Genomic DNA, 18347 nt, shown 5'->3' with positions numbered 1-18347 from the left:
GATTTTTCAAAATGTATAAACCATTACGGTCACCACTGAGGTTGACTTAGACCTCCGAGGATTGAAAACATCTCCATAAAATTTGAAATTAATAATTCTGCTGTAATCACCATCATTTGCTGAAGATTTCCAGTGACTGCCAGTGTTTCCAGGACTGAGGATGTTTCAACAGAATAATGACCCTAAGTATGCTAGCAAATTAATAAGGAAGAGCCCAACCAGACAAAACGATGGGTTATGGAACAACCTAGCAAAAATCCCACATATGAATCACTCTGAAAAGCTACATGAGCAATACACACATGAAACTCAGAAACATTGTGCAACTGAAGAAATTATGCATGGAGGAGCTGTCAACAATGTAAGCAAGCTGACAATTATGCAAAGTGCAATATAAGAGGTCATTTCTGCAGAGTCTGCAAAGAGACTAGGTTAGCTTTATTTACATTTGCCACAGGCAGCTGTACATCTGGTTATATATTTCTGTTCATTTACAAATTCAAAATTTTTCTAAATACCTCCACAATTCCATCCATGGGACTTATTTTCACAACTGTACTGTTCTGCTACATTAGGCTAAATAACAGATAGTGAAAAGGTACAAACTGACAGAATCACTGGAAATATATGTAACATTTAATCTTTTAAAGTATATAGCTAATTATCCTCTAATGCATATCTGTTATGTTATAGAAAACCTACAGCTGGAAAAATCAATTGAACATTCAGTGAGTGGTCAGTATTTTAATTAGGATAGACCTCCTGCTCTGACAGACACACACGGTGCAGGAGGCTTTTCTACACAAATAACCTTATTGGTTTCCTCTGTTTTCACACAATAGCTGAATCTAATGCTAAGCTGACAAAATCCTGTAGAAAGAAAGATCTTTCAAATACAAAGATTCAGCTTTGGACTGCACTAAAATCACAGCAAGAGGAGGGAGTTCACTGAAGAAATTTCAGCTCTGTTTATTACTGAGAAAAGGGTGAAAATCTCTGTGGTTTTTTATCAAAAATCATCACACTTCCCTAGGAAAAAAAACCCAGTCTGCCAGTTCTGTGAAGAACTGATATTGTAGCCAGAATATGAGTGGATAACATGATCCTCAGAGCCACACTGACTTCAGGCATAAAGCATGGAGATGGTGTGGGTAACTGCACCACAGCAGAGTGTTAATCTGCACGTAACAGCCCTCTAGTCATGACATTTTTGGCAGCAGCCTGGTGCATTAAAGCTGAGCACTTCAACTAGCCTGAGCCAAGCCACAGTAGCTGTTAATTGCTTCATGGATTTTCCAAAGCGAGGTGACGTTTGTCTTGGAGCCACAGGAGCCTCAGAGCTCTGCCTTCATCTGCAAGTTTGCAAAACCAGAGATGGCAGGCTAGAGGATCACTGATGCATCAGACGTGCTGATATCAGATCAATAAGGGAGGCCCAGAGCAAGCCTATGCATAGCTGTGGCACCCCATTGTCATCAACCACACTTGGTGGTTGACAAAGTAGTGACGCAGCATTACCATTAATACTGCAAGACAGAAAGCCCACCATAGAACCAAATCCACCAGAGCTTATCTTTGTATTTTTACATGCTGCAGTGCCATTTTTTGGAGCATTTCAAGTTGCTATACATCAATACAACCATTACATCCCAAATTTCAATAATATGTATGCATTAAGTCCATAGTAACTACATAAATTGTAAAAATGTGCAATAAACTACAAAAAAATTGAAAATTGTTTTGTGTTTTTATACATTTTTCTAGTTGCAGAAACTTCAGAGGTATATCCCTCAGAATTGTAAATGTAAAAAAGTTGCACAAAATAGTTTCCAAACGCAGGAAATTTATTTTGAGTGTCTTTATAGTTTAATTTTTGAGATACACTAATTTTTATGAACAGCAGGAAAAATTTAAATAAATATTATTGTGCACAATTTACAACATTTTCCCACAAAAAATGACATCACTTCTGGTTTTTGCAAGAATGTGATACACATGTGATAGTTCGCACTGATGTTTATTCCAACGTAGAAAGTGGTATGAACAGCTGATCAGATCGGCAAAGCGCGTTTCTGGAAACAATCTTTTTGCTGTTGCCAACAACAAATTTTTTTTATTTAGTTTTTTGCAAAGGCATTAGTGGAAGGAAACTGCGACCTGGGACAAGTTGAATGAATGTAAGTACAAATCCTCCAATTTCCTCCAACTCCTCCAAAAAATGATTGTGCTAGCTTATTTGGTTGCAATTCTACCGGGATTTAAAAATAGTTACGCAAATCGGAGAGCACATGCTCCGATGGGCTTAAAACCGTTAACGGCTAAAAAATACGATCTTTATTTTAATATTCAACCTTTTCTTTAAATCACAACTCATAAAACTCTGAAACCATTCAGAAGTACAAATAAGCACTGGGGCCCGGCCCTGGCCCGGTGGCCTTTGGTACATTGGTGAAACTAAGGACCTCTTTAGCTGGCAGGGAGATTTTTACCATCTTTTTGCAGGTTTTAAATACACTTTCAAATAGCACGCATCAACAACACATGTGAGTGGATGGAAAGGCGTCTTCACACCACCATTCTGTGTTTGCCGTCCGCGGATGGAGGCCGGGAGGAGGAGCTGGCTGTCAGGTCGGGCTGGTGGACTGCACTTCTGCTGCAAGGACCAGGGAGGTCTGCTTGTCTCCACCTCAAAGTGAAGGGGACTATCTCCTGGGTTATGGGGGCTGATTGCCCCTCTGGGGGTATTGGTGCCTGGACCTGGGAGTACACAGTGTGTATGGGGGAGTGTAAATGTGTGTACACCATCCAATTCTGCACTTTGGCAGCTGCTGCTGCATGACCCCTCCCCCAAAGCTCTCCTCTGCTCTTCTCTGAGTGGGCGCCGTGACTGTCCCTGCAGTGGTCGTCATGGGGGGGCCTCTGGATGTCTGGGGCCCAGGTCTCATCCATGCCGGCTTTAGGTGCTGACAGGAGGGCCTGTGGCTCCCCGCACCCACTATTAGCGCTCACACACACAGGTGTACAAACAGGTATGCACAGACACACAGTATCTTGGGCTGGTACTGCCTCTAAAAATATCTCGTATTATTAGTACTGTGTGTTGTTCACTAAGATTGTCTCTGTTATTTTTGCATATGTTGGCTGTTGCTGTGGTTTCAATGCTGTTTTCTTTTTTTTTCTCTAAACAGGTGTTGAAGCAGACTCCCAGTGTTTTTTCTGTCTCTCCATCTCTCTTCTCCTTTATTGTTCTCTCCTTCTGTTAACTTTCTCCCCAACTTCACATACTTTTTTTTTTCTCTTTTCCGTCCGCCAGTCTTGTACATTGTGGTTCTAATAACCCAACATAAAAAAATCCTAATAAAATATCACTATCAAGTAGACAATTATAGCAAATGCCATAATGCTCTACTTGCGAAAGTAAATCTGTTGACCTTTTTTTACCTTCAGACAACAATTCTGATTGCTACACTGCCAGATGGGACAGAGGAAAAAAACAAAACAAAACAACAACTCAATGGCTACGTATGTCTCTATGTATAAATATATGAATGAAAAATTACACAGAAAAAGAGAGAAAATGAACTGGAAATTCACTTCCAGAATTGCAGCCATTAACAAAAGTGGGCAACTTTGATACTTGTAGTCACATGTGAACAATTTCTCTATGCATACAATAATCCAACATGTGCAGGACATGAGCAGCACTGTTGTTCAGTCAGGAAGTCTGGGTGTCATTTGTAACAACAATTTTTTTTTTTTTTTAGGTTTTTTTGTGCAAAGAAAGCCTTGCAGTCCAAACTCTACATTATTAACAAACAAAATGTGTATAGTTCAGCATCAAGCTCTCATATTTACACATTTGCAGAAAATATTTACACAAAACTCAACACTGAGTGTGAGTGAAGATCTCTGCAAAACCTTTTTAACCAAGATGTACTAACAATTCATCCCTATCACTGAGTAAAAAAGTAGGCAACTGAACTTCCTCAGGGTTTATTAAGACATTTCGCTTCACATCCAAGACGCTTCATTAATTCTAAAACAACTGTTGGAAAGTCAAAGGTAATAAATCCCTAGTGAGGCTGTCCCATAGGTGGTAGCCCTGAGGGTCACTAACCCACAAACGATTATGTGAGTCATCACATGAGTTAAGGTGTGAAAAAACATGTGGGTCATTCCCGTCACCGGGGCCGACAGGTGAAACCGCTGTGACACATTGCCCCAGCCCACCATAATGTTAGCTATTGACAGCACCTTAGGCAAGGTGCGAGTGGGGGTTAAACCACCTGGACTCCTGGGCTCCACTTTAAGTGGTGATTCACAGTGTATGTAGTTGACCTCCTTTACTCTTCCCTCAAAGAAGAGCATCCTTGAATGTGTGCCGTTTCTCCTTTGAGTGCAGAGGTCCAAGTATTCCTCACTGCACTGCACAAACTTTTTAAGCTTGCATTGGGTGTTTTGTCTTTCATGTCTGATATTCTTTGCTGTGCATTAAGGTTTGGATAAATGCCTGTTTTAAGAGTTTTCTTTATATGTGTGCAATCCTTTTCTTTTTTTTCTTTAGAGGAAAGAAGGGGTGATTAGGACCCTACACCCAAAGTTCTAGTGAGCAGTTGGAGTCAAACAGTAGGTAATGATCTGTGTGTGAGTGTGTGTGTGTGTGTGTGTGTGTGTGTGTGGGGGGGGGGGGGGGGGGGGGGGGGGTGTTCTGATAAAATTCAGCATTGAGGTTTCCATCCTCCTCAATGTTTTTACTAACAGCACAGGAATCGTAACCTGTCTTCATTGGTATGTTCCCTGGTGAACTTTTCAGTGGAGGCGTCATTTTCTTGGGTTTTGCTTTTGACCAAGGTGTTTCAAAAAACAGACCTAAAGAAGCACAGTTGCCTTCTTTTCAAGCTCTCAAGACAGCAAGTCTAAAGGAGGTTGACCTCTCTGTGTGTGTTTACTGTGCTAAAGATCAAGTTACAGGCTTTTGTTTCTTTTTTACCTTGAATCTATTTCTGCTACACCACCCCACACTTTCGCAGCGTCTGGTTTTGTTTTTACTGGAGCATCTGGAACATTAAGTGTCAACAAAAAAAAACAATCTCAAGTTTGTACTGTTTCAGTTTCCCAATGCTTTCATTACAATATAATTAAGAGGATGGAAAGATTCTCAGATACAACAGAAAGTTGTAATGGTGGTAATTCTGTAATGTGCTCTGCCCTGTGGTATAGTTCTTAATACCATGGTGAAGTGGTAATGTGGTTGTGGCTGCAACCACATCCCCATGGAAGAAAATTCCATAGTTGCGCACATTTAAGAGTAATCTCTTGGTAATGACTACACAAAAATGATGAGATGGTAGAGGGGGAGGGGCCAGACACAGACAAACAGTTATGTAGGCAATTTGGTCTAGCCAGGTTAAATCATCGCTGGAGAACAAGATTCATTTTGTTGTGAATGTTGTGACAGATTAAACAGTAAAACACTGAAGAGTATATATAAATGTTTAAATAAGTTTATTTGGCATCTCTTGTAGTATCTGTTGTTTTAGTAGTTGCGTCACTGCCTCAAAGACGAGCTAGCATACTCAGGTTGTGCCAACGAACAATATCAGTGATCGCCAGTGGCAACAGCTGGCCAGGCAAGGCAATGTTTTGAAATTTTCATTTCCCCGTTGATGCATGAAATTATTCTTACAAGATTCAAAATCAACTGAATCTGCCTCGTTGCAGTTTTATGTCACACCTTGCAACACAGTTGTGCATAAGTGAAAGTACACAGGTTCATACTGAGAATTCTGTGCTACTTTGAAGTGAATGTGTGTGGAACAGCGACACTGATCAGCACTCAGACACTGATCTCTGATTGCCCGACTGATTCTTTTCTTTTGTTTCTTTCCCTAAATCGAAGCATAATGTAACTGTGCATTTGCAGAGACACGCATTTAGATCGTCTCCTAAACTTTTCTCCCCTCTTGGAATTTGCATGTGTGAAAAGCTCTGCTGTGTACAGGAATGGCAGGTGAAGCTCACAGTAGAGACAAGAGAGATATTTTACACAATGCTTACACACAGCATGCATTTTGATTTATTGAGCTAAAAGAGAAGGGTATATTTTATATTAATATAAGATTTAATTTAAGACATGGTAACATGTAGCAACCAAACCCCCAATTAAGCAACAGTAAACTAAATAACTGAAAAGTAAATAAAATAAACACTTAAAATGGCATTTGTTTAAAACCACCTCGAGCTGTTGCACTGTCATAAGTTGATTGTAACCATAGATCCACTGAGAACTTTCACCAGCACATGTGACCCATATGGTACCCATGCAGACAGTGGCATAAAAGGATTGCATGTGTCTATGCGCACGGTCTATAAAACGTCAATTAATGTTCATTGATCAACCAAAATTCTTGGGTTTTTCCAAATGCAATCAGGCCATCTGGGAGTCTCACCATATTAGCGAGTGTCTCTCTTTCTCTCTGTGGTTATGCATGGCATGCAAACAAACAGTGAAGATTCTATTCCACAACAGAGTGACACCCAACCGCTTATGGAAACACTGGGCAGAGAGATGCCTCACTCTATATTTTCTTCTGAAAAAGAAAAATGCCATTTGAGAACAAGACACCACTTGTACAAGATGGCTGAGTGGGCTGAAAACAGCGCTGGAGGTCATACAAAATGTGGAAACAGCACAATGTATCTCTGTCCCCTTCCACTGCCTCCCACCATCGCTGCAGCAACACTGAACTCATCCAGTGTTTGAGCCAAACATCAATGTTTGTCAAGTTCAGGCTATATAGGAAAAAAGTGCATTTCCACCCCAAGCGACCAACGAAGACGAGTTGTCTGACTGGATAAAGTGTGGCAATCACTTTGTAAATTTTTGATGTTTCAAAATCAAAGATGGCTACAGTAAAAATGCTCACCTTCAAGCTTCACAACGTGGACAACGTGCATTAAACTTTCCATAAGAGAGACAAGGGGATAAACAAACTCGCCACCTAACTCCAAACTCAGTAAGCAGCTCTTTGGCTAAGGCATAAAAACTACTTGATGTTGCCTGATGCATCAAAACTAGTTAGTTGGTATAAGTAAAAAATTATGGTTTGGGTTTAGAAAGACCCTTTCGCAATGTTAGCACATTAAAAAGTGCTGATGTTACTTTCTGTGATATTTTACACCACAGAGAGCAGATATGAGGAAAACAACATGAGATTTTAGAGATGACATTCTCAGCATTTACCACCTGCAAGGTGAGCACTTAGTTTAGTCAAGATGCACTCATCAGTATGATTTTATATAAAAATAAAACAAAACACGTGTGTATATCATAGAATCCTCTCCACCACAGCAAGTCTGCTTATAAAGAAATCCTTACCTCAGTGATAGATTGAGGCAAACACCACTGATTACTTAAGAACTGCTTTTTAAATGGATGATCCATCCTACACAATCAGTGCAAACATGAGCCCTGCAGCTAAGCAGCCAAGATTCCCAGCCATGTAGCAGAAGTGTGAAGGTAAACAAAAAAGCAGTAAAATTCTGACCTTGAAACAGCACGCCGATTACAACGCCAGCGGCTAACAGAGATAATAATCTAAATACAAATTTATTTAACTCACTGCCCCTACAGACCATTGAAAAGAAGATAAGCCTGACGTCATCAGAAAAACTCCAGATATAAATTCTGTGTGAGCAAGCAGTAAAATATTTTATTATATTTACATATGGTTCTTTGTCTAAAATGTCAAATGGTAACTCTCAGATGTAGGTGTTTGTTTTGGCCAGCGATTACCACAATCTCATATCTTTTGTAATACGTAATAGAGACAAACCCAGGAGTTCAGGGACAACAATGTAATGGGAAAAACAACTCAGTGCAATTATCTATGTGACCCAAAGAGTTCAAAGCTAAATAAATAAATGAAGAAACAGAAACAATCTATAAATAAAACTGTATTTTACTACTTTCATGTTATAATAGCAATATTATTGCAAAGTTCTTTTTATATTTCACACCACTGATGTTGTTTCTGCTGCAACACCTTTCAAGAAATAATGTTAAAACTCTAAAAGTTTGCTCACCAATTAGCACCTGTAAGCTAGAGCAACATCAAAGCCAAACCTATTCCAAATCAATTTATTTACACTAATAGATAAAATTTTTTTAACTATCTAACAAGCCAACTAGCTAGGTCTACTTATGAGCTTAAGTACCAAAGAGAATACAGAATCGGGAACAGCGATGGGCAGTAACGTGTTAAGTAATGTGTTACTGTAATCCGATTACTTTTTTTTCAAGTAACGAGTTAGGTAAGGGATTAATATTGCGAAAAAAGTAATTCGATTCTTGTTACTTTCTCGTAAGCACACTGCATTACTAAACTGTGATTTTGTTTGTGAGAGTGTCTCATGACAATGACGTAAGCGCGTACAACCTCTGTGGCAGCAACAGACGTGTGCAGATCAACAGAGTACGACCATTCAGCATTTAAAGCTTGGAAGTACTGACATTACTCTGAGTAAAAAAGTGTACACCGCTGTACACTCCGCATGGAAAGAAAATTTTCTACAGCAAAAAATGAAACTTCAAATCTGAGCAAGCACCTAGCACACTGTCATGGGAATGTGACATTCACAGAGAAACCCTCGGATCCCCCCTGCTGACATGACTGCGACACCTGACAAACCTCCACCGGCCCCACTCCTGCTAAACAGGTGACAACAGATTTAAGAGCAGCAGGACTTAGTGTTGCTGAATCTTTTCATTTTATTTATTTTTGTTCTGTTTTACTTGCATCAATTTGAAAGAGTGAGTGCAAACACAGAAAGAATATTTTATTTTATATGCTGGAATATGCAGAAAATAGGTTTAAATGTTAAACCTATTTTCTGCATATAATTTAATTTTTGCGTGATTTAATGTGCATAAAATTAAAAGATTAAAGCCAATAAAACACATTTTTAAAAGAGACTTTTTCATTTGATTCAATTTTATATGATGGATTATGCAGAAAAAAATAGAATTGGGCTGACAGGTCTATTGCTTTATTACCTATTTAGGTTGTGTATCGTGTTTTTAAAAAGTAACTAAGTAATAAGTACCTAATTACTTTTGAAAATTAGCAATTACTATTTTCACGTAACTTGACCAACACTGACAGGGAATACAGTGTTGATAATTCAGACTCACCTCTACTACATTAAATATGATTAAAGAGCAAAAAGATCACAAGTGAAACTAGCTAACAGAAGCTAGTTATTCCAGCTATCACAGGTAATGAGGGAAAGCAGTATATTTGCTCCAATTGGTAATGAGTTCAGTCACTCGCCTCAAAGCCTATGTAACTTCAAAGATGTCAAGTGGGTAGGTCCTTAAATAAAAGTTAGTTCACCTGTCAAGTTCTACCCATGCCATTTCGCAGCAACTAAATTACAATTTGTGGAGGAAAGTAAGGAGTAATCAGTTAAGTATTTGTAGTTCATTTCTGTACAAGCGATTCATAATTTTCATATCGATGCTAATCGCCATATTACTAAAAACAGTAATATGCAGTTGCAGTTAATTGACAGCTTGACCCAAGTTAGTCGCAAACTGAGTGCACATTGACAGCAGCCTGATAGCAGACTGACATAGCCATCTTAATGCATGCAATGCAAGTCGACTGCGAGTGTTCACAAACCTGGTTCCTGTTCTTAAAGCAGCCATTTCAAAAGGTAAGAACAAACCACAAGTTCATCGCATCGTGGGTTAGCAATTCATTAACAGGTTTTCAGTGTCACAAAGTTGGCTCTCTTTTTAACGCAGATGGATCATCACTGTAACTTCTAACCTGCTCCAGTGCAGATTATCATTATTGTGATCATTTTATAAAAACTGACATGTTATTTTAGTAAGTCACCAGTCATTACTCTCCATTATCTCTTTAAATGCAGACATTTGTAGCTGGTAACTTCAAGCCTACACAGGATGTGTTGAACATGGAGCCCAGGTAACGGGACACCTCTGTAACGCACCATCTCTGGACACATTTAGACAGGCTGCTGCTGAGCAAAGTCTTTCTATTTCAGAACATTGCAGAGCTAGACACAAATACCCTACAGCAGATTCACCTGCTTAAAGCAAGAGTCCATCAAATACACACTTATTTAACACATACAGCCGCTGCTGTGGAGGTGACACACTGACATTAAGCAGTGCAGCACCGAAACACATCACAGCTCGAGACGAGCGTTAAAGTTGTGATTTCTCAGTTCACTGTCAGATTGCTTTGGAGTCGTTGCATTTACAATCCAATGGTGTGCATCAAGACTTTTTTTTGGGCAAACAACATGAAAATGGAATGAAAATTCATTAAAAATCTTAATACTTACTCCACTGATTTAATAAGCTATTCATGTGCATCTTGTAGTGGAACAAATCCAGAAGCCTCTGCAGAAACTGAGGAGGAACCACAGTCAAAAAGCACCCACACACACACACACACGCACACACACAGCTTTTTACAAAGACAAGACAAGAGAAAAACAAGCAAGCAAGCAACACTGAACAATAACACAAACACTGATTGACAGACAGGACACTGAACTACGAGACAGCTGTGACTTCATGCATTATGGTTAAAAACTGCTAAAGAAACAAAATCAGTGCCTTTGCACAAAAAGACATACAAACCTTCCTGTTCATGATTATTATTATTATTATTCATGATGCTGAATTAACACCCATGTGACCTGTGATCCTTCCTTATCAGGACAGTGATAAGTGATTTGAGTGAGTGATTTTTTTTTCTTTCCAGGAGAGTTATAAACCTTAAAAAGCAAAATCATTAACCTTGATTTTGAATTCTGTACTTTCATTGGAATATCAATATTTTGACCAGTGTAAAAATTAGCAGCTGACGCTAGCAAGCTTGAGTAACAAGCAGCATCCATAAACTGTACAAGTGCAGTTGAATGGTCAGTACCTCACACTAGGCCGTATCATTTGTCAGAGAACAACAGCTCAAACACAGCAGAGACATCCACTTTAGCAGCTCCACTTAGCAGAATTCACTCGTTAAAGAGTTGCCTTAAAAATGAAAACTATCCATAAAGCCCAACATTTTTTGTACCATGTTACACGCATGTGTTTGAATCCTGTTTAAAGTGGCCACTTTGAAATAAGATTCTATGGGGATTGACTCATTTTTAGAGTCAAAGTCAAGTGGACATTAGAGGAACTGCAGCTTTTTGGAACTTTGTCACTGGTTTCATTTCTCAGCTTAGAAAGCTGAGGTGACACTTTTAAATGGATCTGTCACCATGCTAAACAAATTTGATATCACACATTATAATTAGTCCTGTTGCTAAACTGTAAATATCTGTTAAGACAGCTTTAAGGATGTGCACACCTAACCACAAAGCACGTTTCCTTTTTCTCTCTTCTATCTGACTTTAAGTAAAAAATGGCCCCTCTTCAGAGTTTCTGGGGACCGCACTATGAATGACTACCCCTGGGTTGGGAACCAGTGGGCACTATCACAGTTTGGTGTTTTCCATTGTAGTCAATATTAAGTTCGGATTGTGCTGAGCATTTCGCGCCTAGTGGCAGACAAACTTTAGTTTTAACCGTTTAACATAATCCACTTTCTGTTAAATCGTCCAGCACTTACATAGACTGAGTCCCAGCGTCGATGTGCAGATCTGCTTTAAAGTGTCGCTGAAATACTTGGCATCATATATCCGCTCTACTTCGCTGTGTGTGCAGGAAGTCGCGGTTGTTTTGGTAGCTTTCTTCACAGAGAGCGGGTGGTAAAGTCGGCTCACGGCGTCGGTGTTGAAACGAGCCTCGCTAATGCAAATGCATGTTTCATGTGTTGTCTTAGGAACCAGCTTCACCAGCACGTCGGTGGATGAAACTCCACCCACGAGGAGAGGAGGCCGGCCAGCGCGGGAAGGCAGGGAGACAGCCTCAAAGAGTGTGTGTTGATGTCGGGAGGATACTGAGGAAATGATGAACATTTTCACATACAGTGGCGATTTTTGTTTTTTACAGGCTTTATGACACACTGGATTTAAATGTATTGTTAGAGGGCAACTATTGTACTTCAAGGGCCCTGCAAGCCTGTGCTGAGTGTTCACAACTATCAGATTCTAAGGCTTTATACTGACTATAAAGGATACAGTGCTGTCACAGCTGTTCGTACTGATGAGAAGTATCTAGATACAGCACAGAGGTGGGAGTGTTTTGAACAATGCTGAGTACTGGCTCAGAGCATAAACTCCCACTCAGTCAGTGTGGGAAATGAATAGATTGGAGCAGACTGAGCACAAATAAACGAAAAATGGACGTAGGGGCGCGGGGGGTCTGTATATGACAAGGGTAACACAACAATACAGGATCATTTAGGCTAACCCTTTGCTGTCACTATCAATCAAGGTAATTAGCAACACAATTTGTGGATTAACATACTTGATAACACCAGAAAATTATTTATTGACATATTATCTCAAAATGGAATCCCTACAGGGTAGTCCTGTTAGTTAGTTACATTTCAAATTACATAATGCCAGCTTCAAAACGCAAGACCAGGTCCCCACCACAGCAAAGCAACCAGTGAATATGTTATATTTACACCGTAAAAAGTTCCACTTATAACAGCATGTACATTTAGATAGACTATATCGTGACATTGCCACAGCTTTGACATACTGTGATATTTATCTTAATATTTAAGGCAATGTTGTCACAACATCACCAGACAGTAATCTCGCAATTTATGGTAAAGACGATCTTGAGCTTGTAGGTGAACTAAGAATATATTTAAAAAGGGTAAGCACACTTCCAAATGAGTATATTTTAAACTTAAATTCACTAAGTGGACAGATACTTGTCTTCATATGAACATTGCCCTATGCCTTTACTATTAAAGGCATAAACAGGCATTTATTGGCTAATACATTGCTAAAGCCTACTCTATGTTTCATAGCGGAAAACACCTCATAAGTCAAACACGCTTTTACAAACATTAGTACCTAAGAAATTGCAGAGGAGTTTCATGTTCCTTTTTCATCTTCTTTTTAAGCTGATTAACACTGACCTGTCAGTCACTCAAGCAAAAGAAACTCACCAAACTTAACAGATCAACTAGTGTTGTGTCGAAACTTAACAGAAAACTTTGCAACAAAAACATGTTTTTTTCCAATTTGGTTATTTAAAATAAATGCCACGCAGTCTGACAGACATAAAATAGTATTTCCCAAAAAAAGGGTAATTCCAAAAGAGCTATTAACTGAAAGCCTGGCATATGTCATCGTGGTGCACAGTCAAAGTCAAGCGGAGGACAAAAGAAGAAGTGGCAAGCCTAAAAAACATCTACAGCAGAAGAACAGTATCTAAAGGCCTGTGCTTACAAAAGAGCAAAAGCAAAAACCTGACACAGGACCCGAGAGATGCATTTGGACCTTCAGCTGATTCGTCTAGTGTTCACCAAGCCTCATCAGTAATGGTGTCAGTGGAAAGGTGACTGTCAAGAAGCCATATGTTTTTATGGAGTGATGAATCCAAATGTGATTTTTTTTTTCAAACTGTTATGGATATGTAAGCTCAGGATAAAGTGTTTACAGCCATCTGTACAACGCAGTGGCTGCTCTGTCATATTTTGGGGCTGCATTTCAGTCTGTGGTGTTGGAGATCTTGTCAAATTTGATTGAATTAGGGATGAAGAAAAAAACTTTTGATCTACTATGTGATATCATCTGGAAAACATCTGATTTCCAATAACTAGATAGGAAAATACATAGTGGAACACTATCAGTCATGGGTTGACCTTCCCGGAGCTCAGACATTATTGAAGCTGTGTGAACGCAACAAAAAGCAGAAACATCCAAAGAAGAGCTCTGATTGTCCTTCAAGAAGCCTGGAGAACTATTCCTGAAGACTGCTTAAAGACATTACAGGAGAGCTTGCCTAAGAGAGTTTAGACTGTGATGAAGAATAAAGGTGATCGTACCAAATACCGACTTTCAAGCTTGTTGGAAACTATCTGATGTAGTCTTTATGAAAAACTGTGTCTACGTTAAAGTTTAAAGGTCAGCTTGCTCGCAGGCGTGTTGCCCAGAAGCTGACGAATATCTGTGTGTTCACAAGAGGTGTGTCGAGCTTCTTGAAAGAAACACTGGCACCGTCTTCTCCCTGTGAGCGATGCGTTTGGTTTAATGCCAGCTCAGAAGGGAAAAAAATGCATGCAGACTGTCAGCTGCGAGGCTGCTGTGGGTGTTGCAGGTTTGCTGTGAGGCTGCCATCTGCTGACAATCAGCCATGCTGGTGAATCATGGAGACTCAGCTGTCCATTTCTGAGCCCACTCACTGGTGCTGTTGCAATCATCAGTCAGCACTCCAATCATTACACAGCATCAAATGCTAATTGCATTTTTTTTCTCTTGTTTTCTTATCTAACATGAGATTTTTTTCCTTTACTTCAACCAAGGGTGTTGCTGTATTTCCCATTTGTTTGTCCATCTGTAAGTGCTACAACAATGACCTTTCTGATTTGAATAAAAATTGGTGGAGTGGTTGAGAACCTGTTAAATTTTGTTGTCTGCACCTTAAGCAGTGTACAGAGCCCTCAGTGGGTCTAAACTGCAGCTGTGTTTATGCCCAATTTTTAATTTGTGGAAATCTCAAAGATTTCACAGGCCACACCTTGAATCACAGCCAATCAAAACCTGCATAAAATATACATCAAAAAGTGACATTACCGTCTAATCAGACAGGACAGGATGCCCCGTTCTGATGTGTTAAAGTGTTGCTAGAAATATTACAGTTACAGACATCTCTAGGATTATCTGTAAAATCATTACAATACATAACATTTGAAGATTTTTCCACATCCTCACACTGGTTGTTTTCACAGAGGTCTGCCAGCAGCAGTACATTCCAGGTATAAATGAAGCGATCAAACATCCTGCTTTAATTCTGCTTCAGTGCTTCTATTTTTACCACCAGCAAGTTCCTCATTCTCACTCTCAGCTTCTTCCTGCTGCTTTCCTACTGTTGGGTACTTCCATCTTCATCTGCGCTCTCACTCTCTCCAGGCTGGATTTTCAGTGCCACCTGTGCTTTATCCCCCATTGAAGCACCATAGAAAATACCCCAATGTGTTTTTCTTTTGAGAGGAATTGCAGTGAGGTGCACTGGTAAGGAAGGCGATGTTGTAGCCATGTGCTTCTGTCCACACTGGTGCTTGCGTGTGTCGCTGCATGCTTGGCTGAATAAGATGCATTTAAGGATACGGTTGAAACAACACTGACTGTAACGTGACTTCTCTGAAGATGAAAGTTGCTGTTGTCTACATGACACTTTCCTCAAACTTCATGTGGTTTTCTGACAAATATATCTGAATCTTAGACACTGAATTTTCTTTTTATTTACATTTTACCCATTGTGCCAACAATGTGCCAAAGAACTTCAGACCTACTTGTAGTGACTTTTTAAACTCGTTCAAAATGCCATAAATATAAAGATCACATTTAATTACTGGGTAACACAGATTCAGAAATTCTTTAGTTACAGCAAAAAGAGAAAAAAAACAAAACTGAATACATGGATGTTTAATAAATGAAGCTGCTACACAGGTTCAATAGGGAACAACTGTAATCACACATCTCAGGTGGCTGTGGCTCAGGCAGTAAAGCGGTTCATGTAGCAGTCCAAAGGTTAGGGAACTGATCTCTGGTGCTTCCTGTCGATATGAACCCTGAGTTGCCCCTGATGCATTCACCAGAACGTGTTTAAATGTTGGATAAATGTTGTGTGTGTGAGTGACGTGAAAGCACTTTGAGTGCTGAAATTAAATAGAAATGTGCTATATAAGAACCAAAACATTAATCTAGCTGTATGTCTGTTCTTTGGACCACTTCCACTTCCCCATGCTGTCAGGCTCAATGCTGATAGCTCTGCTCTTGTCCAATCAACTTCTTTCCCCTCTTCTCTGAGCCAATAAGCCTCCATTCTCTGTGCTCTTCTGTCTTTCAGATTCTCATTTGATCAGCCCTCCTCAACCGCACCCCATAGTCACCGGAGCCACCATCTTCATCACCACCAGCGTCTAGCCTCCAGAGGGTCCTATTCTAATATCACTACCAGGATACTGTTATGGTGTGATGGCCCATGTAATCTATTCACCAAATGGCTTGTTATAATTCTGAATTGCAATAAATCACATTCAATTCATATTTTGTCAGAATAATAAATTATGGCCAAAACAAATCCAATAGAGTTAAACAAGGAAACATTTAAAAATTTTGTGCAATAATATAACATATAACAATGTTAATTGCACCAAAACAAAAATAGAAAAATTCCTCCACTATTTAACACACATAACATCTCAAACACCCCACTCCACATTTTCCAAAACTTTTATTTATATAAAAATTATACACGCTAAATAGAAACAGCATTTGTCAAGGCTGGCAAACTCTCCAAAGGAGCAGCAGCAGTAATATTAAACAGGGATGATCAGGCTTCCTGTTTGACAGGCAAAAATTATATTGAACCAACTCACAGGTAACATTTTATCCCTGTAACACCCTGCAGTTATCACAACAAATCACCAGCAGTAAACCTGATTTCTCATCTTCAAGTCACTACTGCCACCTGCTGGTTTGTCGTTTATGACTACTATGCATGAGTAAACGGGACCCTGACAAAAAAAGCTGCAGGATACACATAGCTTGATTGCAGTATAAAGTAATGAGTGCAATTTGGACATTTTTGTTTAACACATCGAGAATCATGCAAAAACCGTTCATTCCAACAAACCCGTATTAAAGTGCAGTGCACGAGCCACTGGTGAGGCATCTTTGGTATTTTTCTCTGCAGTGCAAACAAACGTCACGGTGCAGGTCTGAGGACCGTGATTTGATCTTAATCTAAATCTGACAAACACACAAAAACAAAATGTTAATTCAGACAACATGACTAGTCACCGAACGCTTTGCTTTAGAAATATGTGTGTCAGTACAGCTTTGCTCTCTTGAAATGATGTGTTTTGTTTTGTTTTGTTTTTTTGCTGCTGAACTCTAAAAAGGGCAGCTTCAGAGGAGGGGGCATCCATGAGTCTTAACTGAGCGACTTACCATAACTTCCTGTCGCCAATTCAAACAGGAAGCAAAAACTAAGCATAAAAGTACTGTGTTGTGCTGGGTTTTGTGACTCCATGTACACATAGACCCTAAACCCATCAGGCACTAACGGGAGAATACTTTCAAAGAACCTTTGGTATAAAAGCACTTCTTTGGCGTAGGCTAGGAGCAGTAAAAGAAGATGAAGCACTGCAGTGAATACACATTTTCTTTCAAAGATCACAGAACTGTTGATTGCTCAAGGAAGAGACTGTAACATACATGTTGAGCCCACTGATGAGTCAAACAACAGAAAATTCGGTCACATTTTCAATTCTTTGATTATTTTTTGGGTCAAAAAAGAATATCACAAAATAAAAAAGGTGGCAAGTCATTTTTTAAATGACTTGCGTGACTTACTAACTGAAGCTAAGGTTTAAAGCTGTGTCTTAACGTGGCCTTAGCCCAAGGAGGTAGATCAGTTTTGGCACAGAAATAAATTAAACAATTAACTTATCACAAAAGGGTTTGTTTTGTTTTTTTTAGCCTGAATGAGTACTTGATCAACTTTTGAGTTGAGTGTTAATACAAAAATGTTCCTATTTTTCTTTTTATTAGTACATTTGAAAACATATCTGCTATAATTCTGTTTATGAAAATAGTGGCTAGCTACAAGCCAAATATTCAGTATTGAGTAAGGAGACTGATGAGGATGAGTCTAAACTGGACAGAGGTTTTCAAGAAGATATTTTTCTGTTGATAGACTGATCAACTGACTAGCTGATGCTGTTTGCCACCCTAACCTCTGTGTGTCAGCTGGCCTTCTTTCCTTTGCAGCAGGTTTACTCCCTTAGAATTGCCTGCAAGGCACCAGGTAAATGTGATCAGCATCTTTCGTGGCCTTTGGCAAAGTCCTGCCAAACCCTCAGCAGCTTTGGTGCCTTAAAGCCATTAACAATGATCAGCTTGGCGAAGGTGCACCTGTCGTACTTCAGGTTTTTGATTTCGAACAGGCTTCTGAAGAACGGCAGGCTGTAGGCGTACACAGGCCTGACACCCAGCATCCGCAAGCACAAGCCCACATAGACATCCTCCAAAGGGATGACCCGCACAAACCTGGAGGCCCAGGAGATCCTGGCTGCCAGGTCAGCGGAGAACAAGTAACCGGCTCCAGACACGTAGGAGGGGAAGCTCTCCTCTGGATATAGCTCCTCTGACACGTACCACTTGCTGTTGGG

At 39.7% G+C, this 18347-nt stretch overlaps 2 protein-coding genes across 3 annotated transcripts in view; both read right to left on the bottom strand.

Moving 5' to 3' along the window:
• zgc:162952 (PKc_LIMK_like_unk domain-containing protein) overlaps window positions 1–11888 on the bottom strand; it is a 30298-nt gene extending 18410 nt beyond the window's left edge. The window contains exons 1-2 of one of the 2 annotated variants that reach the window (XM_063489693.1): window positions 11655–11888; window positions 10375–10441 (exon numbers count right to left, since the gene is read on the bottom strand). In XM_063489693.1, coding sequence (XP_063345763.1) covers window positions 10375–10405 — 31 coding nt within the window. In that variant the 5' untranslated portion in view covers window positions 10406–10441; window positions 11655–11888. The remainder of the gene's footprint in view (window positions 1–10374; window positions 10442–11654) is intronic. The other variant, XM_063489694.1, reaches the window with a different exon arrangement.
• A 3562-nt stretch (window positions 11889–15450) lies between these two features.
• b3galt8 (beta-1,3-galactosyltransferase 8) overlaps window positions 15451–18347 on the bottom strand; it is a 3666-nt gene continuing 769 nt past the window's right edge. Inside the window, exon 1 of the mRNA XM_063489856.1 lies at window positions 15451–18347. This exon is cut by the window's right edge and continues 769 nt beyond it. Coding sequence (XP_063345926.1) covers window positions 17994–18347 — 354 coding nt within the window. The 3' untranslated portion in view covers window positions 15451–17993.

Source organism: Pelmatolapia mariae, linkage group LG12 (assembly GCF_036321145.2).
Source record: "Pelmatolapia mariae isolate MD_Pm_ZW linkage group LG12, Pm_UMD_F_2, whole genome shotgun sequence".
Classification (NCBI taxonomy): domain Eukaryota; kingdom Metazoa; phylum Chordata; class Actinopteri; order Cichliformes; family Cichlidae; genus Pelmatolapia; species Pelmatolapia mariae.
The sequence above is the reverse complement of the archived record's forward strand: the minus strand, read 5'-3'. Positions and strand labels throughout refer to the sequence as shown.